At 40.8% G+C, this 25,861-nt stretch overlaps 2 protein-coding genes across 4 annotated transcripts; one reads left to right on the top strand and one right to left on the bottom strand.

The window, feature by feature from the left end:
• Window positions 1–1,008: 1,008 nt before the first annotated feature.
• Window positions 1,009–12,127, bottom strand: LOC115168173 (centrosomal protein of 104 kDa-like). Of its 3 annotated transcripts, XM_029723196.1 has the most exons (5): window positions 11,990–12,127; window positions 11,316–11,442; window positions 7,556–7,729; window positions 6,766–6,849; window positions 1,009–1,079 (listed from the first exon to the last, which is right to left on the bottom strand). In XM_029723196.1, exons 2-4 carry the CDS (start codon window positions 11,426–11,428, stop codon window positions 6,810–6,812), a joined length of 327 nt encoding a protein of 108 aa, XP_029579056.1. In that variant the 5' UTR covers window positions 11,429–11,442; window positions 11,990–12,127; the 3' UTR covers window positions 1,009–1,079; window positions 6,766–6,809. The 3 variants fall into 3 exon arrangements, with proteins under 3 accessions (XP_029579056.1, XP_029579055.1, XP_029579054.1); XM_029723195.1 differs by lacking the exon at window positions 1,009–1,079 and having other exon boundaries at window positions 4,037–6,849; window positions 11,990–12,126; XM_029723194.1 differs by lacking the exons at window positions 1,009–1,079; window positions 6,766–6,849 and having other exon boundaries at window positions 7,240–7,729; window positions 11,990–12,113.
• Window positions 12,058–25,861, top strand: LOC115168875 (leucine-rich repeat-containing protein 47-like; the record flags this gene model as incomplete). Its single annotated transcript, XM_029724402.1, has 7 exons — window positions 12,058–12,876; window positions 13,195–13,674; window positions 13,936–14,052; window positions 15,284–15,399; window positions 21,683–21,785; window positions 23,824–23,913; window positions 25,142–25,861. Coding segments are annotated over 7 exons (1,947 nt in total), but the record flags the coding sequence as incomplete, so codon positions are not given.

Genomic DNA, 25,861 nt, shown 5'->3' with positions numbered 1-25,861 from the left:
TGTCCTTATTAAGCCAAACGTTAAAGCCAGCATCCAGCAATCCTGGACCAAAATCTGGGTTGTTAAGAATTGGGGTAAGAGCAGAGGTTAGTTTGGACCTTCCCAGGAAATGTTGAACTGACCTCCATACTTTGAGTGTGTTAAGTGTAATGGGGTTATTACAGTGATCTTTTACAGACTTGAAACTTCTGAAAAATCTGTAATTGTTTTAAAGTCGCCATTGGCCTCATGGTGAAATCCCTCATGAAGGATGCCTGTAACTTTGTAGTAACTGGGTGTGTTGATACACCATCCAAAGTGTAATTCACCATGCTCAAAGGGATGTTCAATGTCAGCTTTTCTTTTTTTACCCATCTACCAATAGGTGCCCTTCTTTGCGAGGCATTGGAAAACCTCCCTGGTCTTTGTGGTTGAATCGATGTTTGAAATTCACTGCTCAACTGAGGGACCTTACAGATAATTGTATGTGTGGGGTACAGAGATGAGGTAGTCATTCAAAAATCATGTTAAACACTATTATTGCATACAGAGTGAGTCAATGCAACTTATTATGTGACTTGTTAAGGACATTTTTTAACTCCTGAACCTATTTAGGCATGCCATAACAAAGGGTTTGAATACATATCGACTCAAGACATTTCAGCTTAATTTTTTTAATTAATTTGTAAAACTTTCTGGCAACATAATTCCACTTTTACATGATGGGGTATTGTGTGTAGGCCAATTTTAAATGCAGGCAGTAACACAACAAAATGTGGGAAAAGTAAAGGGGTTTGAATACTTTCTGAAGGTGCTGTACTGTAGGTCTGTCTTGACTGTGATAAGGGCTCGGGAAATAAGATAAATTAACAAAACAAGGCATTAACTTAAGTTCCCAGTCACAACTATTGAAATGACCCAAAAAGCCACATAGAGCTACTGACCATGCCCATGTCCAGTAGGTTGTGGACCTCCAGATGATGGTACACTGTCATCCTGTACTCCTCCGTCTGCTCCTTCTTCTTCTTGGCCGTGTTGCAGTCCTCCTTCTCTATGGCACAGTGCTTCTCCACGTTGGATCAGCCCAGGCATTCTCCTACCTAGCCCAGTCACACATGGGGACAGATGGAGAAGGAAGGAGGCACATGAATGGATAAAGAGAGAGTGGTTTTGAAAGGTTATTTTTTTGTGTTTAAATATTTTGATGTCCATGAATGGACGACCAAAGGCCCAGATGTCAAACTATATATTATGTTGTTCAACAGGACCGCATATGAAATAAAAATAGTTAAGTACTCCTTAAATTGTGGTTACTATGCAACAGGTCATTGCCATGCCCCCAGAGCATCACGGTATTACATGGATGGAATCGTTAATGTTTACTAGCTGGTATCCCAAATGGCACCATATTTACTTTATAGTGCACTACTTTTGACCAGGGCCCATGGGGTTCTGGTCAAAAGTAGTGCATTACATAATGAATAGCGTGCCATTTTGGACACAACCCATAGGTTCCAGTAAGTCCAATGTGTAATTTTACTGGGAAATTTCATAGAACTGAGGGAGCTTGCCAGTCGGTGCCAGGTAACACATATATTTACATACGTCTACTGCATTAGCTACTAATGTGACAGACAATTAGTAGTAGACATATTTCAAGTATGTGACAATATGAAGTAATATCTTTTTCTATCAATCCTGCATAGGTGTGAGTTATGCCAGCAAGGGGCTATGGAGAGAGTTTCGGCTAGATCACCTTGGCAACAGCAGTGTATGCAATGCTAAGAGGCTTTTGGGTTGGGAAGAAACCGTTCTTTGGTTACAGGCTAGCGTCTGGTTTGTCACAACAAAGAAAAAACACTCACTGGCCTTCACAGCAGCTGTTGTGCTTATTAAGTATTCATGGTTGGTATGACGACCGCGTACACATAGGTGGTTGGTGACAGAAATCTGAACAATGTTTAATGACTACGATTACAGACACAGACAAAATCAGACTGCAAAATTGCAAATCAATAAGGAAGTGAAAAAGTCAAAAGATGACTTCAAAGACTTGATATTGAGTATACTGTATGTGTCAATTTGTGATGCAATGATAGCTTCTCTACACTACATGACCAAAAGTATGTTGACACCTGCTCACCAAACATCTCATTCCAGAATCATGGGCATTAATATGGAGTTGGTCCCCCCTATGCTGCTATAACAGCCTCCACTCTTCTGGGAAGGCTTTCCACTAGATGCTGGAACATTGCTGCGGGGACTTGGTTCCAGTCAGCCACAAGAGCATTAGTGAGGTCGGCCACTGATGTTGGGCGATTAGGCCTGGCTCACAGTCGGCGTTCCAATTCATCCCAAAGGTGTTTGATGGGGTTAAGGGCAGCGCTCTGCGCAGGCCAGTCAAATTCTTCCATACCGATCCCGACAAACCATTTCTTTATGGACCTCGCTTGTGCACGGGGGCATTGTCATGCTGAAACAAGAAAGGGTCTTCCCCAAACTATTGCCATAAAGTTGGAAGCACAGAATCGTCTAGAATGTCATTGTACGCTGTTACGTTAAGATTTCCCTTCACTGGAACTAAGGGGCCTAGCCCGAACCATGAGAAGCAGCCCCAGACCATTATTCCTCCTCCACCAAAACTTTACAGTTGGCACTATGCATTCGGGCAGGTAGCGTTCTCCTGGCATCCACCAAACCCAGATTCGTCTGCTGGACTGCCTGATGATGAAGCGTGATTCAGCACTCCAGAGAATGTGTTTCCACTGCTCCAGAGTCCAATGGCGGCGAGCTTTACAACCCTCCAGCTGACGCTTGGCATTGCGTATGGTGATCTAAGGCTTGTGTGTGGCTGCTCGGCCATGGAAACCCATTTCATGAAGTCCCCGACGAACAGTTATTGCTCTGATGTTGCTTGCAGAGGCAGTTTGGAATTCGGTAGTAAGTGTTGCAATCGAGGACAGACAATTTTGACTTATCAGACCAAAGGACAGATTTCCACCGGTCTAATGTCCATTGCTTGTGTTTCTTGGCCCAAGCAAGTCTCTTCTTCATATTGGTGTCCTTTAGTAGTGGTTTCTTTGCAGAAATTCGACCATGAAGGCCTGATTCACGCAGTCTCCTCTGAACAGTTGATGATGAGATGTGTCTGTTACTTGAACTCTGTGAAGCATTTATTTGGGCTGCAATCTGAGGTTCAGTTAACTCTAATGAACTTATCGTCTGGAGCAGAGGAAACTCTGGGTCTTCCTTTCCTGTGGCGGTCCTCATGAGAGCCAGTTTCATAATAGTGCTTGATGGTTTTTGCGACTGCACTTGAAGAAACATTCAAAGTTCTTGAAATGTTCCGTATTGACTGACCTTCATGTCTTAAAGCTATGATGGACTGTCATTACTCTTTGCTTATTTGAGCTGTTCTTGCCATAATATGGACTTGGTCTTTTACCAAATAGGGCTATATTCTGTATACCACCCCTACCTTGTCATAACACAACTGACTGGCTCAAATGCATTAAGGAAAGAAATTCCACAAATTAACTTATAACAATGCACACCTGTTAATTGAAATGTATTCCAGATGACTACCTAATGAAGCTAGTTGAGAGAATGCAAAGTGTGTGCAATGCTGTCATCAAGGAAAAGCTGTCATCAAGGAAAAGGGTGGCTACTTTGAAGAATCTCAATTATAAAATAACTTTTGATTTGTTTAACAGTTGGTTACTACTTCATTCCATATGTGTTATTTCATAGTTTTGATGTCTTCACTAATATTCTACAATGTATATCTAACTATGCAATACATATTTTCAGATCTACACAAGTTCCAAGGGGAAATGGGGTATTGGGTATTTTTATTCCATTTCCACACAGAAAGACCCTAGAAGCACCTTTTGCAGGTCAGCGATAGCCTGCTTCAGTGTTTTGGCGAACTCTTATCTCTCCTGACGGACCATCTCCTGCTTATTGTCATCCAGTAGGTGGATGATGTGGGCTATTTCGGGGTCCTGATACATGTCAAAAGCCAGGTCATCCAGAGGAGAGATGGACTCACACTTACTGAAAGAGACAACGGGATAGAGCCGCTTTTAATGCATAGAACATACTGTAGCCTCGGTTTACACTTGTAGATTATTAGGTACCCCAATTAGCCAAATTAGGTATTCAAAATATTACCTGATATTGTGTGATTAGGTAAACAAATATTCTGTACATTTGTAATGTACAGAGTATTGTTAGTACAGTCATTTACATGTTGTTGATGTTTTTCATTTTTTTCATCTATGGGATATTGCTTTTTTTTATACATTACAGAGTGACTATTTGACAACTTTTCCATTTTAAGTGTCATTTGTGTTTCTCTTTAGCCTGGATTCCTGGGCTTCTACGTTAGCCATTTATATTAAAAGAGAAAAACATAACAATTGAAATGGCAAACAGTGGTGATTAGAGGTCTTCTCGTACTCGACTGACAATGTTTATACGCCAAGTTGCTCTTCTGGTTAATGAAACTGTCTTTATATGTTGGCTAGCCCTTCTATAAGTCAATGATTTCACCAAATTAGCGTAAAATAAATATGCTACAGGCTATGCAGAGCCGTGGTCGGGTCCATTCGGGTCTATCAGCTGTAACCGAGGGAAAAGTAACAATTTTGGACCCGGGCCCATTTGTGTCCCGGGGCGGGTCTCAGGTACTCGGGTTCGGGTGGACCCGTGAAGAACTCTAGTCGCAATCATGTCAACTTACAGGCTAATGTTTTTTTTTTTTATCAAACAGCATTGTCACAAAGCACTTCACAGGCCAATGAGCCTTTAACCCTACCCCATGTATGTTGCAACCAAGGCGGTCACGTGCTGACTGCTGTTAAGGTAGTGCTCAATCAGCTTCTCTCTGCTTAGCTGTGGGCAAACAGAGGTACAATTAACCTCTCTCAATGACAGGCCTCAAAACACACAGCCAAAAGGCACACGTCATCTGCTCAGTAAAACACAACAATCACAACCAACTGACTCATTATTATGGAAACCCAAATGGGGCATATTCTAGTTGTAAATTAGAGAACTAACAGTAACATGGACTTGATATGAGTACTACTCGACTCTGTATATAATAGATGAGGCAAGTCATCAGTGATAGGTGATCTACCACAAGTAGTCTCGTCAATTCACGTACATCTACACATCTCAATGATATGACCAGAACTAGTACTGCATGCAGCACTCCATACTCTTAAATATGTCACTCTATAGGTTTCATCTGTACAATCACAACATACATGGAACAGTGAGAACACTAAAGCTCTGAGAGATAACCAGGCCAGCTAACACTGTGGCCATGGTGGAGGTGCTTAAGCGTGGGATTAGAGAGCAACAATGTGGAGCTTGTCCTGTGGAATCTGCCTTCCTGTGTGTTGGAGAGGTAAGGCTGGACCACTCGTTGTAGGGTGAAGTTGCCCCTAGATGCTGATCTTTGGTCAGTTTAGCATTTTCCTAATTAATGGTTAAGGTTAGGCTTGGGGAGGGGAAGCTGATCTTGTATCTGCAGCAAGGGGAAACTTCAACCCGGAGCTGGGCCACTCTCCTCCAGGGGCTGTCCGTCCGCAGGTCTATCTGATTACAGTTGGCCTCTGTGATTACTCTGCCCTCTGAGTCTGATTACCACATTCCTGCCCCACGTCCGTCAGGACAAACACACACACGGGAATACAGGCACACACAGTGACCACCATGGAACCAGGCAACACTCTAACAAAAAGAAAAACAGGTGTCTGTGTGCATACTGTAAACATACACTGACACACAGTTACATAAACAGTGGAAAATGTGTTTTTCTATATTTTTTTTTTTACATAAACACATTATGGACGCATATTATAATATCAATAATATTCAGAAATATCAACTATGATTATCTGCAGATCAATGTAGGCCTATAATGTGTATATGGTTATAGTCATATGAAGCACAAAATGCTTTTGATTTTACTGTACCATAGACTAACACTTCATGTGCTATACTCACTGTCCTGGATTAAATGCTTATGGACAAGTCATGAAATCAGTCATGTCAATAAAAACATGTCTCAAGTAAATGGCTGTGTCGGAATACACATACTAGAGTACTACATTTCGGCGTTTAATAATCATCATTATTTTTAGTTGCACAACAATACATTAAACCCGAAATGTCTCTTCCACATTTAACCCAACCCTTCTGAATCAGAGAGGTGCGGGGGGGCTGCCTTATTCGACGTCATCGGAGCCCGAGCAGTTGCTGTTGGGGTTGACTGCCTTGCTCAAGGGTAGAACGGCTGATTTTTCCGCCTTGCCGGCTCAGGATTGGAACCAGCGACCTTTCGGTTACAGGCCCAACGCTCTTAACCGCTAGGCTACCTGCCGCCCACTTAAGTACACTAGTGTGGGTATTCGGCCACAGCCAATGACTTCACATTGGCAGCCTCACAAACACAGCAGCTCCATCTGGTGTTTCACAGTAGTACTGCACCTTAAATATCCAGTAAAATAAAACACGAAAGAACACCTACACATGTTAAAGAGCAGCCACTTACAATTGTGTCAATAGCATTGCCATCCACATAATCTCCCAAAACATTTATGGTAACCAATGCAATCTGAAATGATAAACAAAATCCTATAAAAATATATCTAATAAACAATGAAATGATATGAATGTGGTAGTATGTAAGTTCAATCAACAGGTTATGGGGAATTACTTTATGTGTAGTACCGGTAGGTAATGATTGACTGTGAGTGTGACATAGTGGAGTACCTGGTTGTAAAGGTTGCAGCGGTTGACATGGTTTCTGTGAAAGGTTATCCGGAGGTAAGTTCCAATGGCATCCATGTGAACAGACTATAGACAAACATAGAGAAACATATAGACAGAAACATACCTATTGCAAAATGTGCATACCAATTCCTATTACTGTGGACATTTCTTGTAACAAAAATGCAGTAAATGATGAAAATGTAGGCCTACACACTGAGTGTACAAAACCTTTGGAAAACCTGCTCTTTCCATGACATAGACTAACCAGGTGAAACTGTGGGAAGCATTGGAGTCAACATAGGCCAGCATCCCTCTGGAACGCTTTCGGCACCTTGTAGTGTCCATGCCCCGATGAATTGGGGCTGTTCTGAGAGCTAAAGGGGGTGCAACTCAAGAGTAGGAAGGTGTTCCTAATGTTTTGTACACTCAGTGTATATCATAATAGTAATATAGTTACTTAGCAATAACCAATGCTGAAGTTCACCATGTTTAATCACTATATGTGCGTCAAGTGGGAATTGAACCTACAACCTTGGTGTTCCCACCCCCATGCTCCATAGAATCATAATTACAACAACAACATAGAGAACAGCAGAAACAGACTGCCATCCAGGCTAGATGCTCCATCCAAGTAAGCCAGACGCATATACATCAGGGCACACATTTTCTATGGGACAAGTTCAGGTAGTCCCTCCCTGTTTCAGTCCATTTTCTTCCTTTTGGTGCCTAATGGATATGACCCCTGTACGTATTGGTCAGACATCTCTGTTCGCTGATTCTACTGACACACCCTAATCTGCAGAGGGTTCCAAAGAGACTAGGTGAGTGGGCCTCTGGTAGTCTGTCGCCGATGTGGAACTCTATCTTGCCTGAGATCAGGTACTGGTGGGCCAGCAGCAGCAGCTTACAGACCCGACTCTGCCCTGCCAACTGCAGAGTGACCTCCTGAGGGTATGGACAGAACCTGTGGAAGAAACAAGTGAGGTTGGAACTTATTTGTATTTGTATTTATTTTGTATTAAATAATACAAAACATACACATACAAAAGACAACATACAGACGCCAATTTTTTTTATCAACATCACTTCTGCCCAGATCCACCTGTTCTCACCCCTATCTCCAGTGTGTGCATATGACATCTCGAAATAGGATTCCCTCAAGATTACAAATCAATATTTTATTTATTTTAAGTTGCACGTATCTGAAAATATCTACAATGGTCAGTCCAAAATGACTTTTTAATTCTGTCGTTTAAATAATTGTATTTACTGTTACCAAGGCATTTACGGTTTCTATGCCTTTAGTTTTCCAAATGGACCAATTTATCGGGAACATTCTGAAAAGCTATGCAATGATTGTTCCATAGGGTTGTGTTCTTTGGGAGTGATATTGGTTCTTGTAGAATCCGTTTCATTTTCTTCCATATTGTTATAGTATTCTTAACTATGAAGATGAGAAAAGATTCTGGGGGTGAGAATGCGCATTTCTTCAATATGTACCCATTGTTCCTCTTTAGTGTATTTAACATTATGTCTCAAGTAAAAGCCTTGGGTGGCGAGATGATACAATTCCAAGTATGGGAGGTTAAAACCACCCTCAGACTTGGGGAGATGTAAAACTTCCCCTTTCTATTCAGAGTTGTATTTGCCCATATATCGTCTGTTATTTGCCCATATAAATTTGGAGGGGTAATTGGTATTACCAAGAATAAATATAAAACCTTTGGGAGCCAGGCCATTCTGAAGACATTTATTCTACCTGTAAGATTTATGGGAAGACTGTTCCATTTAAATAGATCTGCTTTCATATTGTTGAGTAATGGGATAAAGTTATCTTCATACACAGTGTACAAGACATTAGGAACACCTTCCTAATATTGAGTTGCACCCCCTTTTGTCCTCAGAACAGCCTCAATTCGTCAGAGCATGGACTCTACAAGGTGTTGAAAGCGTTCAACAGGGATGCTGGCCCATGTTGACTCCAATGCTTCCCACAGGTGTGTCAAGTTGCCTGGATGTCCTTTGGGTAGTGGACCATTCTTGATATCCACGAGAAACTGTTGAGCGTGAAAAACCCAGCAGCATTGCAGTTCTTGACACACTCAAACCGATGAGCCTGGCACCTACTACCATACCCCATTCAAAGGCACTTTAATATTTTGTCTAGCCGATTCACCCTCTGAATGGCACACATACACAATCCATGTCTAAATTGTCTAATCTTTTAACCTGTCTTCTCCCCTACACTGATTGGAGTGGATTTAACAAGTGACATTAATAAGGGATGATAGCTGTCACCTGGATTCACCTGGTTTGTCTATGTCATGAAAGTTCCTAATGTTTTGTACACTCAGTGTATATTTAAGCAATAAGGCCCCGAGGGGGTGTGGTATATGGCCAATATACCACGGCTAAGGGATGTTCTTATGCACAACTCAACGCAGAGTGCTAGGACACAGCCCTTAGCCGTGGTATATTGGCCATATACCACAAACCCCCGAGAGGTGCCTTATTGCTATTATAAACTGGTTACCAATGTAATTAGAGCAGTAAAATAACTGTTTTGTCATGGTATACGGTCTGATAGACCACGGCTGTCAGCCAATCAGCATTCAGGGCTCGAACCACCCAGTTTATAATTGTTGTTTGTTGTCACTTATTAAGCATACACCCTAGATAATTGTCACTCCCTCAGCTTTGGGACATTTGTGCATATAGCAGAGGTGTGCGTTAACGCTCAAATGGAGGGCCAAGGGGAAGGGACCGGTTTGGGATTGAGCATGAGTGTGTGTCGTGTGTGTGTGTCAAATCACATTTTATTCATCACATACTTCGTAAACAACAGGTGTAGACTAACAGTGAAGCGCTTACTTCCGGGCCCTTCCCACCAACGCAGAGAGAAAGAACATAGAGAAATAACAGAAAAGTAAAACACGTAGTAACGGTGTACCAGGGCGTTATGGCTGAACCCGCCCTACCGTACCTCCTTGCCCGTCCAAATAAAATATTGAAATATTGATAATTTATTTGACCAAGACGCACACCAATAGAAAGACGCATCAATCTCAGATAAAGCATCTGCGGGAGCAAAACAGCGCCCCTCTGTCGCTGTATGTGTAGACCAAGTATCTAATGCTGTCTGGACATAAGGAGTATGGCATGTCATATTTGGTCTGGCCAGGCAGCATCAAATCAAATTTTATTAGTCACATGTGCCGAATACAACAGATTACAGTGAAATACTTACTTACAAGCCCTAACCAACAATGCAGTTCAAAAAATGCCCCCCCCCAAAAAAAATACCCCCCCAAAATGAAATATGACTAAGAAATAAAAGTAACAAATAATTAAAGAGCAGCAGTAAAATAACAATAGCGAGGCTATATACAGGGGGTACCGGTACAGAGTCAAAGTGCGGGGGCACCGGTTAGTTGAGGTAATTTAAGTAATATGTACATGTAAGTAGAGTTATTAAAGTGACTATGCATAGATAATAACAGAGAGGAGAAACAGTGTAAAAGGGAGGGGTGGGGGCAATGGAAATAGTCTGGGTAGCCATTTGATTAGATGTGCAGGAGTCTTATGGCTTGGGGGTAGAAGCTGTTTAGAAGCCTCTTGGACCTACACTTGGCGCTCCGGTACCGCTTTAGATACCTGGGCTACATTTAGTAAGACAAGAGTGGCCACTGTTTCGCTCACTAGTTTCAGCAGAGAGGAAGAGGCAAAGCGAGAGGGCTCACTCTCGCCAAAATCTGTAATAATATGCAGACCTAAGCTTGTCGCCTGCATTCACGCCTTTAGGACAAGGACTCGCATTGCTAGGGAGGAGACATTAGCATCTCGTCATTATATACAGGCTTCTCCCAAAGTAAATTCATGTTTTGCCCAAATTATATAATTACTCCTGTCTAAATAAAATCATTCAAAATACCTTACAAGAGAGCTTGACTTAGCCACAGAGGATCGTTAGTTTCTTAAATGTATTTTGCTGTGGATTGTTTCAAATCACAAGTGCATAGGTCTATACCTATTTGGGAAGCCAGCAATTTGGGCACCTCGCGTGGCAATAGGCCTAGCTGATTATTGAGTTGCAGCTGTCAGTGAAAAGCACCTTAAATGTGTTAAGATAATGTGTCTAGGATATTCTTTTTTTTAAATGTTGAGACAAGAAGGGGAGGGATGTGTGGTGAAGATATGGGCGTCTCTCTCCAGAACGCATGCACTCAGATCTCCAGAATGTGCTCCATTGTGGCACATGAATTATTTAATAGTGAAATGTTTGCCCTTTCATTTTTTTTAGCAAGTTGTCATTACATGTGTAATCAGTAGGCCTAGTAAATGTACCATTAAAACCCATCATTTTGTTACATTATTTGGTTACATTAATTTCTGGTATTCTACCTCAGCCGAGCAGAATTTCGAGACAATTATGTGTGTGTCTGCGTCTGCGTGTGCTTGTCTGTGTGTGTGTGTGTGTGTGTGTGTGTGTGTGTGTGTGTGTGTGTGTGTGTGTGTGTGTGTGTGTGTGGTGTGTGTGTGTGTGTGTGTACCGGGCAGATCTCCAGTCATTGACAGTAGGTGCATGGACCATCAGCTCCTTGGCACTAAAGTTATCTTCGAGATCGAAGGAGCTGACCACCGTGAATTCTATCTTCCGGGGCATCTTGCTGCTGCACACTATCAAATATGTAGAAACATTAACATAATCTACCACTGAATATCACCTCAGTTATCTGAAGGACCTTTCACTATCAAATACATAGGCTACACTGTAATTAGCTAGCTACTTAAGCTCATAAACCATGGAAGAAATCTTCATCCTGGGATTTGGATAAACATTGATAGCTAACTACACTTTACAATGAATTGACATACTAATATTCAGATGATCCATATAGCTATCTAGCATAGATGTGTTGGCTAACCTGGGATATCATTCTGCCATAATATTTTCAAATGTCGAATGTATGCCCCCCCCCAAAAAGTGAAATACTGTAGCATACATTTAAATACTCTAAACTATTACCTATGGTATTGCATTGTTTGTGTTTGGCGTCCCTGCGGTGGGAAGGAATACTTTTACAGTTTTCCTATTTAGAATTGTAAAATTCGTTGAATTAATATAAATACAGTGACACCTGACGCACAATAAAACCACAGTTGTAATACAAAGTATGTTGTATTAAAGTATGGTATTACTACTAATATATCAAGTATATCTTACCATGAACATTGCAACCAAAAAAAATACAGCTTGCTCATGTCCCATTTCATCTCCATAACCACCGCTAACAACAACTCGTACACGTCGGTGCGCATGGGCAGCTCCATCGTCTCACCGCGAAGGACTGTAGTCCGTTACATTTTCTATCCATTCAAAAACATGTTGGAGCGTCCCGTCTGTACGTGCGCTGTGCATTTCTATCTCCACTGCTGGTTGCATGTTTCAATGCGTCTTCCATTTGGCATATAAACGTTTTAAAGAGTCTGTGCTCAAGTATTTCCGGGTGGCATGACTTCGCTTTCTTCCGGGTCTGGTATAGCATCATGGATGTTCAAGAGAATTGGCCAGAAATAGAGAAAGCCGCAAAAGAGAAGAGACGCGAACTGGTCCTGCAAGGTGCAGTTATCGATGAGAAGATATCCTCGAATGGAGGGCTGTGTTCCACTATCTATTCTCTCAAGCTCCTAAATTACCTAGAAATCATCCAATGCCCTAGTTTGACAGAAATTCATGGAGACATCAAAAATCTCACCACCCTTACAAGCTTGATTGTTTGTAGGAATAAGCTTTCCTCTATTCCAAAAACCATTGGAAATCTGAAGTCACTGAAAGTCCTCGACATTTCAGTCAACAACCTGAAAGCTTTGCCAGATGAGATAACCCAGCTAAGCGAGCTCAATACCCTCAACGTGAGCTGCAACAATATCGAGTCACTGCCAGATGGACTGTGTCATTGCACGAAGCTCTCCATCATCAACATCTCAAAAAATGGCATCACTCGGTTCCCTGATGACTTCTATCGCCTGGATCTCCTCAGCACTGTCATCGCCTCTGAGAATGACATTGTAGACCTGAGTGGAAATGTTCACATGCTTTCTGCTCTAAAGGTTTGTGAATAAAATAGATGGATCATATATTGTACTGCTACCTAAAATATGCATTATTGCATCTTTTCTATTCCTTCTGCATTATTATGGTCATGATTGACAAGATACCTCTCAGTTCTACTCATCAACAATGTATTGAACGGACCTGAGACTGTCATGACATTTTCCTGGCACAAGGCCTTTCAGATTGTGAGACAACTGAGACCTGGATGAGGCCCTGTTTGGTTATTCATCTTAGTTGAATGTAGTAACATGCATGTAACACTGAATGTAATAACATGAACTACGACAACAAAAATATGAAATGTTCTTCTCCAGGTTTTGGACCTATCCAACAACAAGCTCAGTGACATCCCCTACGAGTTAAGCGACTGCTCCAAGCTGAAGGAGATCAACTTCAAGGGAAACAAACTAAAAGACAAGCGGCTGGAGAAGATGGTCAATGGTTGCCAGACCAAGTCCATCCTGGACTACCTTCGGGCCGGTGGCAGAGGGAAAGGCAAAGGCAGTAAGCAGGCCGATGGGGATAAGGCAGAAGGGGGCCGGAACACAGAGAAGACCCAAACCAAAAAGCAGCGCAAGCAGAAGAAGAAGAATGAGGAGGACGAGGACGAGGATGAGGTGGATAAGTTGAACCGGCTGGTGGTGAAGGTGCTTCACATTTCTGACAACCCCGGGGCGTTCACTGTAAAGGTGGCCAACGAGCTGAAGGATGTGAGGCCATACTTGGTGTGCTGTGTGGTCAGAGGCATGAACTTCAGGTCCGGGAATGCGCTTAAGAGATTCCTGGCTGCTCAGGTAATGTTGTTTTGAGATGAGAACATGTTAATCTAGGAGCCAGTCTGTTTCTGCGTTAGCCAACTCTTACGTTGCTGTCTTTGACAGTCATATTTGGCAAGGTAACAATGTAGGCTAGAAGTTTCTTAATGCAGTATGGGACCCAGACTAAGAAAACGCTACAAAATAAACTGATGCTCATAAATGGACATAAGCTCACCATCCTCAATAGCCTCTTTTGCATTATTCACAACTCTTTCTCTCTTATCTGTTGTGTTTCAGACCAAACTTCACGATGACCTATGTGGTAAAAGGACAACTGCAACCATCGCAACTCATGACATGCAGCTACTCAAGGGACCTCTCATGTATGATGCCAGGCTTCCTCCCATATTAAAGGTATGATGCAACATTGCATTACCGTAAATTCCGGACTATAAGCCGCAACTTTTTTCCCAGGCTTTGAACCTCGCGGCTTAAACAATGACGCGGCTAATATATAGATTTTTCCCGCAAAAAAAAACACATTCTGTGACGTGCTCAGTTTTTTGGCGGCATGAAGCTTTCATTAGACCAATGAAATTGCCAAACGGGTTACGGTCAAACAAGTTTTTTGTTTACTGTTTATATTAAATCGAGCGCTCTCAAACTTCCCATCATTCTGATTACAGTAGTCATTTTGTCACCCTCATCATGGCAAAGACACGGAGAAATGCATATGATGCAGCTTTCAAGTTGAAGGCGATTGATCTGGCTGTTGGAAAAGGAAATAGAGCTGCTGCACGGGAGCTTGGTCTTAATGAGTCGATGATAAGACGTTGGAAACAGCAGCGTGAGGAATTGACTCAGTGCAAAAAGACAACTAAAGCTTACTGCTAATTTATTTTTTTTTGTTACAAGCCGTGTTTCGTTAAAGCCTGTGTAAAGTTCATTTGTTTCAATGTACCGGTAGGCACCTGCGGCTTATAGACATGTGCGGCTTATTTATGTTCAAAATAATATATATTTTTTAATTTAGTGGGTGCGGCTTATATTCAGGTGCGCTTAATAGTCCGGAAATTACGGTACATTTTACTCATACCACGTTAGACAGCCACAAAAACTCAAGTTAACTCGCTTGAGCTATTTAGCTATGTATTTCAAACTCTTTGCATTTGATTGGTTTATGATGACATTTCTCAGGACCTTGTCCCATGTCTTTGTTCAAGTAGTTTATGCAGACAGTCCTATAAAGGTCTCTAAAGAAGGCTGATTTTCTATTGGACATGGTAACTCAGTTTTCTTGAGTAGAATCCAGTATTTTCAAGGACACTCAAATCAGCAATTGTGAGCCATCACATTATTCCATTCTTAATAATACATTATCCTTTTATCCATATGTTATGCCAAAGCCAGGCAACGCACCACCTGTTAATAGTATTATCAGTCTTATTGAAAGACCTGCATATGTCTTCACAGTAACAGTTTGAACACAAAATAACATTGTTGTCTGTCACTCTTGGCAAATCATTGTTTTCAAAAACTGCATTCAGGTTTGTGTCAATGCATTTCAGTCCCATTCAAGGTCATTCAAACAAGCAAATACAATTTTGAAAGGAGCACAACTCTCTCATAAACTGTTGTTTACTAGATAGTCCCCCTGGGCCGTAAAGAGATGACTGCGGTGGAGCTGATGAGGCAGTTGCAGCTGGAGGCAGAGGACCAGAGGAAACAGAGGAAGAGGCAGAATGTTTCTGGCCTCCACAAGTGAGTATTAGCACCTGTCTTTAAAGGAAAGATTCACCCATTTTGAATGTTATATTGTTTTTGTGCATCTCTGAACAATGTTCTACTGATTCCCGGGGTCCTTTCATGTTTTCATGTGTTCTGAGCTATTGCCATTCAAGCAGGCAGCAATTTGGCAGGGATGATGTAGTATTGTGATAAAGCGTCTCTCACTACACTGGAAGTTAATAGGAATACGACATTTAGATTGCAAAAACGTCTATCATACATGTCAGATTTCAATATTGGGCGACGTCATTACACAGGATGTTGTCTTCTCTCGAATTAGCCATTGATCCTATTTTTGCGATATTTCTACCTCGAGAAATGTGTAATTTAACAGAGGTTTCACCACATTTGTCATATTTGTCTGCCTCTTCAGTCCAAGGTGCATTGCATGGTGCCGTTGCATGGCCGTTGCGAATGTCAGACTCCACTCTGCGAGGCACATCGATCTGCAGGTTGAACATTTTATGTTTGGTATTTTATTTGGATCCCCATTAGCTGTTGCGAAAGCAGGAGCTACTCTTCATGGGGTGCATACAAAACTTGAAACATGACATAACATAGAACATTAAAGGGATACTTTGGGATTTTGTCAATGAGACCTTTACGTACTTCCCCAGTGCCAGATAAACTCTTGGATACCATTTTAATGTCTCTGTGTCCAGTATGAAGGAAGTTAAAGTTTTGCGAGACAATGCTAACTAGCATTAGTTAAAAAAACTGGAAGTCTATGGTAGATACCCATACTGTACGCTAGCGCTAGTTAGCAACTTCCTTCAAACTCATTGCCAATATTCCGAAGTATCCCTTTAATAGAAAAGAACAGCTCAAAGACAGAACTAAATAAAAACATGGTGAGATTGTAGACTCCTAAATTGATAGCTGTAAAATCGCCTAAACAAACTGCACTAACTAGCTACACTATTTATACAAAATTATGTGGAGTGTCGGCTGGAGAGACAAATATAATCCTTAAGTGTTTTAAGTGTTTCTATAATCCTCTATGGGAAAAATGAATGGTGGAAAAACGATTGGAACCATTTCCCTGTTTGACCGCCAGGTTTTATGGGTATTATGGCACCTCCGCTGTGGGGCTCTATAGGGCTGTGGTGGTCATGAAATTTTGTCAGCCGGTTACTGTCATGCAAAAGACTGCCGGTCTAACGGTAATTGATCGTTAATTAACATTAACACATTTAGCATCTCGAGGCCTCCACGCTGTATACAAACAGCTGATGCGCGTCTTTGGAACATCTACATTTAAAAAAGTATAATAAACCAATTGAATATACAACATCACAATAAATCCATTACTTACTTTAGGCAGGTCTAAAGAAACATGATATGAAGAAAATGTATTTCAGAAGAACAGAATATGAGTTGGCCTACTGTATGTTATGTGGCTATATGCCATGCCATGGGTGGTAGGCTTGTTAATATAGCAGACAAAATTTGTTTATAATACCGGTGCCATTATTTTATAGTAAGAAGAATATAATTGAACTTAGCTGAATCAAATACAAAGGATATGTTTCCTATCCCGGAGTGTGCATATGAAGTGGCTATGTTGAGTGTAAAAGTGATCATTTGAAACAGGTCCTGTACGCTAGATTTAGAGATTTGGCTAATTTACTTGTGAACGATACAAACTAGAGGTCAACCGATTAATCGGCATGGCCTGGCCGATTAATTAGGGTCGATTTCAAGTTTTCATAACAATCGGTAAATGGCATTTTTGGACGGCGATTACATTGCAATCCACGAGTAGACTGCATGGCAGGCTGACCACCTGTTACGCGAGTGCAACAAGGAGCCAAGGTAAGTTACTAGTTAGCATTAAACTTATCTTATAAAAAACAATCAATCTTAACATAATCACGAGTTAACTACACATGGTTGATGATATTACTAGTTTAACTAGCTTGTCCTGCGTTGCATATAATCAATGTGGTGCCTGTTAATTTGTCATCGAATCACAGCCAACTTCGCCAAACGGGTGATGATTTAACAAAAGCACATTCACGAAAAAAGCACTATCGTTGCACCTATGTACCTCAAACAAATTCAAAGCTTATTTGTCACGTGCGCTTAATACAACAGGTGTAGACCTTACATTGAAATGCTTACTTACAGGCTCTAACCAATAGTGCAAAAAAGGTATTAGGTGAACAATAGGTAAGTAAAGAAATAAAACAACAGTAAAAAGACAGGCTATATATACAGTAGCGAGGCTATAAAAGTAGCGAGGCTACATACAGACACCGGTTAGTCAGGCTGATTGAGGTAGTATGTACATGTAGATATGGTTAAAGTGACTATGCATATATGATGAACACAGTAGCAGTAGCGTAAAAGAGGGGGTGGTGGGTGGGACACAATGCAGATAGCCCGGTTAGCCAATGTGCGGGAGCACTGGTTGGTCGGCCCAATTGAGGTAGTATGTACATGAATGTATAGTTAAAGTGACTATGCATACATGATAAACAGAGAGTAGCAGCAGCGTAAAAAAGAGGGGTTGGGGGGGGCACACAATGCAAATAGTCCGGGTAGCCATTTGATTACCTGTTCAGGAGTCTTATGGCTTGGGGTTAAAAACTGTTGAGAAGCCTTTTTGTCCTAGACTTATTTCACTGAAAGAATAAACGTTTTGTTTTCGAAATGATAGTTTACGGATTTGACGATATTAATTACCTAAGGCTCGTATTTCTGTGTGTTTATTATATTATAATTAAGTCTATGATTTGATATTTGATAGAGCAGTCTGACTGAGCGGTGGTAGGCAGCAGCAGGTTTGTAAGCATTCATTCAAACAGCACTTTCCTGCGTTTGCCAGCAGCTCTTCGCAATGCTTGAAGCACAGCGCTGTTTATGACTTCAAGCCTATCAACTCCCGAGATTAGGCTGGTAATACTAAAGTGCCTATAAGAACATCCAATAGCCAAAGGTATATGAAATGTGTATTTATTTTATTTATTTCACCTTTATTTAACCAGGTAGGCAAGTTGAGAACAAGTTCTCATTTACAATTGCGACCTGGCCAAGATAAAGCAAAGCAGTTCGACAACATACAAAAACACAGAGTTACACATGGAGTAAAACAACATACAATCAATGATACAGTAGAAAAAAATAAGACTATATACAATGTGAGCAAATGAGGTGAGATAAGGGAGGTAAAGGCAAAAAAGGCCATGGTGGCAAAGTAAATAAAGTATAGCAAGTAAAACACTGGAATGGTAGATTTGTAATTTGAAGAAAGTTCAAAGTTAAAATATAAATAATATGGTGCAAAGGAGCAAAATAATAAATAAATACAGTAGGGGAAGAGGTAGTAGTTTGGGCTAAATTATAGATGGGCTATGTACAGGTGCAGTGATCTGGGAGCTGCTCTGATAGCTGGTGCTTAAAGCTAGTGAGGGAGATAAGTGTTTCCAGTTTCAGAGATTTTTGTAATTCGTTCCAGTCATTGGCAACAGAGAACTATACAAATGGTATAGAGAGAAATAGTCCTATAATTCCTATAATAACTACAACCTAAAACTTCTTGACTGGGAATATTGAAGACTCATGTTAAAAGGAACCACCAGCTTTCATATGTTCTGTTCTGAGCAAGGAACTTAAACGTTAGCTTTTTGACACGGCACATATTGCACTTTTACTTTCTTCTCCAACACTGTGTTTTTGCATTATTTAAACCAAATTGAACATGTTTCATTATTTATTTGAGACAAAATTTATTTTATTTATGTATTATATTGAGTTAAAATAAAGTGTTAATTCAGTATTGTTGTAATTGTCATTATTACAAATATATATAAAAATCGGACGATTAATCGGTATCGGAGTTTTTTGGTCCTCCAATAATCGGTATTGGCGTTGAAAAGTCATAATCAGTAGACCTCTAATACAAACCTTAGAATGCCTTACAAATCAAAAGGCTATTGATGATTTGAGAAGACACAAAAAAAGCTTGCGCTCTGCTCCTTGCCTCAGGCTGCACACGCTGTTCTCTCATCAAGTCATATTTTCATCCTCAGACTATTATCAATTAGTCGAGTCTTTACTAATATGTATCGTTAGTTTGATTTAGAATGGCCATTATCAAATGGGAAGGAACAGAGGCAGGGTAAAAAGATGTCATCCGTAGGCACTAGAAAGGCGAATGGACACGCTTTCCCGCTTGTTCGTTTTTCATTCATGCCTTGGAGGCTACTCCGTTTTTATAGCAGAGCATGTGCTTAATATGAGCAAATGATAAATAAATATAGTAGCATCTTTTTAGTGACTACCATCAAAACTCTGCTTTCACTTACTTCACTCCATCAACCACTGTTTGAGGAGCATGCAGCTTCTAGGAGATGGAAACGCACGGTGGTGAGATATTCTGTAGCTAAAAAGGTCATGTGTCAGCCTATTAATTATGAAAATATAAAACATGCCCTATTACTAGGCTATTTAAAATCATATACAAATTCACTATAATTGCAGGTTAACTCTAAGCCACCCTGCACAATCAATGAACCAACAGCATCACCTAGGCCTATACGTTCTCTCCCAGACTCATGGATAGAACGTTTGGAGCGTAGCATAACTATGCATAATAATACAGTCCACACTCAGGCGATTATTTGTTGAATTTTGGAGTATAAGCTAGACCAATTATGTACCAAAGACATCTTTTTATGTTTTTCTGACGTGCGTAAGATGCGGCAGTCTATGTATTTCATAACTGCATAATCATTATTTTAATTCAGTTGTTTTCGGGCTTGGGCTCATATATAGGCCTATGCATATGCATAAGCTGTAATATGCATATGGGTGTTGAGTTAATCATCACCTTAGAAAAGCGATGTCATTTTTGTTGTTAGACTTTGAAACAACATCCACAACGACTCCGTTTCAACTTCTTTCTTCAAATTGATTGATCACAGTGAGGTGAGTTTTAAAAACACGATACTGTTTTGATGATAAGTGTTTGATGTGATTTTGGAATACATTTGCATTGCCGTGAGTGGTTAGAGGGACAATCGAGCGCTGAGGACCAGACCATTAGCGACCTGATGGTCATTAGCGAGTTGGGTACTACCAACGCATGTCCAGAGTGCATAAGAGCAGATTACCGTGCGGTCACGTGGAATTTTACAGCGGTCATGACTGCTGGTATGGAGGTAATACGGTCACCACAACAGCCCTACTTCCAAGGTGCACATTTGCAGACTTCCCATCATGGATGACAAATACAGCCAATGATCGTCAGGAAATATAAAAGTGCACCCTTCTGGAGAATGAGGGGCGGCAGGTAGCCTAGTGGTTAAAGCATTGGACTAGTAACCGAAAGGTTGCAAGATCGAATCCCCGAGTTGACAAGGTAAAAATCTGTCGTTCTGCCCCTGAACAAGGTAGTTAATTGGCCGTCATTGAAAATAAGAATTCGTTCTTAACTGACTTGCCTAGTTAAATAAAGGTTAAATAAATAAAAGCTGAAGTTGGCTTGATGCCAATTCCTTTTTCTTTTTATTAAAGGGAGGGAGTACAAAACAAATTCACGAAAAGTGGCCTCTTTCAGTTGATGCCGGTCTTCTTAAATGTTATGCTCTTGTAATAAATGAATTTTTATTATTTCATTTTCCATTTACAGTATGTTGATGTGGTTTCCTACTCGCTAAACATTGTTTTTATCAAGCAATTCCTTACTTTTGGTTAGATAAAGTAAATAAGATTAGGTATGGTAAAAGGTAAGTTTGACTTACAGTAAGTAAACAACTTGTAAATAACATGCCACAGTATTTTGGGCGGTTTAAAAAAAGCTCAAACCACTGTCACTTTAATCTGGTTTCAATCTGCACCATGAGTATAGGTGTGGACCTTATACTATCAATATGCTGTTATGAAAGGATTATATTGGCTATTATAAACTAGGTGGTTTGAGCCCTGAATGCTGATTGGCTGAAAGCCGTGGTATATCAGACTGTATAGCGTGGGTATGACAAAACATGTATTTCTACTGATCTAATTACATTGGTAACCAGTTTATAATAGCAATAAGGCACCTTGGGGGTTTGTGATATATGGCCAATATACCATGGCTAAGGGCTGTGTCCTAGCACTCCGCATTGCGTTGTGTGTAAGAACAGCCCTTAGCCGTGGTATACTGGCCATATACCACACCCCCTCGGGGCCTTATTGCTTAATTGTTGGCATGAGGATAATTAATCAACTTTTCTCAGCTTAAGTTACCTGGCTTTTTTATTTTACTCAGATACCTGCAGCTTCTTGATGGAAAAGAACTCTACCCATGTCTGGTGGATGCAGAGGATCATGTGATCTCATTTCCACCAATCACCAACAGCGAGAAAACCAAGGTAAAGTGTGTGTGCGAGTGAGCATATTGCCCGCGGGAAGTATGGGTGCTGAGGGTCCTGCAGCACTCCCAGATATTTTTATTTTTATTTATATATTTAAAAATATATATATACAGTACCAGTCATAAGTTTGGACACACCTTCTCATTCCAGGTTTTTTTTTTTAAATTTTACTCTTCTCTACATTGTAGAATAATAGTGAAGACATCAAACCTATGAAATAACACATATGGAATCATGTAGTAACCAAAAAAGTGTTAAACAAATCAAAATAGATTTTATATTTGAGATTCTTCAAAGTAGCCCCCCTTTGCCTTGATGACAGCTTTTTATACGCTTGGCATTCTCTCAACCAGATTCACCTGGAATGAAAACAAATTATAGTCCCACTAAGCGCAAACCAGATGGGATGGTGTATTGCTGCAGAATGCTGTGGTAGCCATGCTGGTTAAGTGTGCCTTGAAATCTAAATAAATCACTGACAGTCACCAGCAAAGCACCCCCACACATCACACCTCCTCCATGCTTCATGGTGGGAACTACACATGCGGAGATCAGCTGTTCACCTACTCTGCGTCTCACAAAGACACAGTGGTTGGAACCAAAAATCTCAAATTTGGACTCATCAGATCAAAGGACAGATTTTCACTGGTGTAATGTCCATTGCTTGTGTTTCTTGGCTCTTCATTTTATTGGTGTTCGTTGGTAGTGGATTCTTTGCAGCAATTCGACCATGAGGGCCTGATTCACGTAGTCTCCTCTGAACAGTTGATGTTGAGATGTGTCTGTTACATGAACTCTGTGAAGCATTTATTTGGGCTGCAATTTCTGAGGCTGGTAACTCTAATGAACTTATCCTCTGAAGCAGAGGAACCTCTGCGTCTTCCCTTCTATTGGCGGTCCTCATGAGAGCCAGTTTCATACTAGCGCTTGATGGTTTTTGCGACTGCACTTGAAGAAACGTTCAAGGTTCTTGAAATGTTCCTTATTGACTGAAGGTTCATGTCTTAGAGGTTCATGTCTTAGAGCTATGGTGGACTGTCGTTTCTCTTTTCTTATTTGAGCTGTTCTTGCTATAATATGGACTTGGTCTTTTACCAAATAGGGCTATCTTCTGTATACCAACCCTACCTTGTCACAATACAACTGATTGGTTCAAATGCATTAAGAAGGAAAGAAATTCCACAAATTGACTTTTAACAAGGCACACCTTTTAATTGAAATGCATTCCAGGTGACTACCTCATGAAACTGGTTGACAGAATGCCAAGAGTGTGCAAAGCTGTCATCAAGGCAAAGGGTGGTGTTGCATAATCATACTGAAGGTAGTTAAGGAGTCAAGCAAGCGCAGGAGAGCAGAGATGTCAATGTAGCGTCTTTAATAGGAAAGTCCCAAAACGGTACAGGTACAAGGTCCATAAACGCCCAAGACAATGGAACACACAGTACTCACGGAAGGAGGAAAACAACGCTCCTACTATACTAAACAACTGGTACACAAGTGAAATAAACTGAGGAAAAAACCTCCATGAGCAACAAGAAAATAACCCTGCACAAACCTAAGCGGGGAAACAGGGGTAAATATACACACAGAAATTAAAGCAAATGAAAACCAGGTGTGACTGAACCAAAGACAAAAACAACAGAAAAGGAAAAATGGATCGGTGATGGCTAGTAGGCCGGCGATGCCGAGCACCGCCCGAACAAAGAGAGGAACCACCTTCGGTGGAAGTCGTGACAGGTGGCTACTTTGAAGAATATATTTTGATTTGTTTACTACATGATTTTGGTTACTACATGACTCCATATGTGTTATTTCATAGTTTTGATGTCTTCACTAGTATTATACAATGTAGAAAATAGTAAAAATTAAGAAAAACCCTTGAATTAGTAGGTGTGTCCAAACATTTGACTGATACTGTACGTGTTCATATATTTTTACATATTTAATCGATTTTATAATAAAAAATAGTTAGCTGCTTTAGCTGTAGACAATATTACATACAATTGATGTACTGTACCTTTGTCCCGTATTCTAGATCAGGAAGACGACTAAGGAGCTGTTCTTAGAAGTTACCAGTTCTACCAGCCTGCAGATCTGTAAAGACGTGATGGATGCTCTCATAGTGGTAAGCTCATCTCTTTCCCTGTATACAAAGAGACATACAGTAGGGCTGAATCCTACATTGCAATGCACATACGTAACACAAACTGCCTTTGATTGCATGAATTAAACAACATTTGCACATAAATGCATTGGTCAGACACACACGGTGGCGATTGGTGAGAGCAGAAAAGTCTCATCAAGTGTCTTGCTCAGTCTCAGGGTGTCATGCTGTTTTGACATCTGTACCCTGGCCCCACTGGCTCCCAATGGAATCAGTGAGCTCATTGGCCTGGCATGACTGGCCCGGCGGTGTACGATGTCACCACCTAAACATACTGCTCAAAATGCAGCTGCAACCCTAGAGCTGCCTGCGTGCCTCGCACCGGTACACACAGCAGCAGATGCGTTTCAATGACAGCCTTGTTGAAACAAAGCAGCCGATAAGGGTTTAATCCCCATTGTGGGAGGGTACATTTTCGATTTGGTGTGGTGATGAAAGGCTGGAAGGTCAGTTTGGGGTTGATTTTGAGAATTTAGTGAATGTGTTGAATCATTCATTTCCTGAAATGACTAACTGAAATGTAACTGAATTAGCTGAACTTGAATTGACTGGTAGAGAGGGCATTTGGAGGAGAACGACGTGAAAGGTAAAACTTTGCGCTGTTGAGATGCGACTTCCTGCTCTGGGAGTGCTTGTCCTGTATTTCCACAATCTCACTGACAGATCGTATATATATCCCCCTGAATATTTTACCGTGTCAACAAACATAAGTTGAGCAGGGCGAGTCTGTGAGAAGTTTAGAAAACCTTCAACCCAATTTGCCACCATACACATTTCATTGTGTGTAAATAGAAAAACTAAATTGATGATACATTATGTATAACCTCAGTCTTTACATTACATTTCATTTCTTATAAAATTAGGGTAATGTAAAGACTTTGAGGTTATACATATTATCTATTTTGTTTTTCAATTGAATGTGTACAGATTTCAATCCAGCCTTTAAATCTCAATTCAACACCCATTCTCTATGGCAGGGGTATTCAGTTCTGACCCTGGAGCCTGCTGGTTTGGTGTTCTACCTGATAATTAATTGCACACACCTGGTGTCCCAGGTCTGCATCGAGGTCCAGAATTGAATATGAGGGCTCTAGGAGTTCCTTTCCACATAGTTCCTTCCTTAAATAGACCTTAACCACATTGTCCCAATGGTCAGCAATTAACACATCTGTCTCTGTTCCGTTGTCAGAAAATGGCGGAGCTGAACAAGTTCACGTTGGAGCACAGAGAGGAGGCTGGGTCAGAGGGGGAGTCAGACGTACCCCCAGACCCCGCCTCAGATGGTACCACCTCAGGAGAGCTGATCATCCAGCAGGTTCGCACCGTGGACCCTGACGGGAACCTCAAGGTCGTCTACCCGTCCAAAACGGACCTCTCCACGGATGTCGGCAACCTGAACGTCATCTGGTAGTTGTGCCACAGTTGCGCCTTTTTTGATTTATAAAATTACAGTCTCACATAGTTAAAATTACAGTACTGTATATGAGATGCCAGTGTTCAATGTGTTGGGTTTGCCAGGTTCTCTTTTGTAGCAATATCTATTACAGCCACTAATTTCTCAAACATGGAAATAGTGTATTATAGCCTTGCTTAATGTTCTTTATTATTATTTGCAGCTTCTGCTGTTTTAAGGTATAAAATAATTCAACTACCAACTTTTTATACTTTTATATTGTTTCACACTAAAGGCAACTTGTTTGTTTAAGATTATTATTATTTTTGACATGTACAATAACTGTATAAGCCTGTAGCAAGCATGTGGTCTGTAGAGTAGAGACAAAATGAATGACCATTAAAACAAGTGTAAAACCTTTTTCCATTCCTCTCTTTAATTAATTAAGGGCAGGGAATGTGTATAATGTGTAATATTTAAAACATCTCTCAAATAAATTGAACTTTGAAAGCAGAA

The sequence above is a fragment of the Salmo trutta genome, chromosome 30 (assembly GCF_901001165.1).
Source record: "Salmo trutta chromosome 30, fSalTru1.1, whole genome shotgun sequence".
In the NCBI taxonomy this organism is placed as follows: Eukaryota; Metazoa; Chordata; class Actinopteri; order Salmoniformes; family Salmonidae; genus Salmo; species Salmo trutta.
Note: the sequence above shows the minus strand (reverse complement) of the source record. Positions and strands in the feature narration are given on the sequence as shown.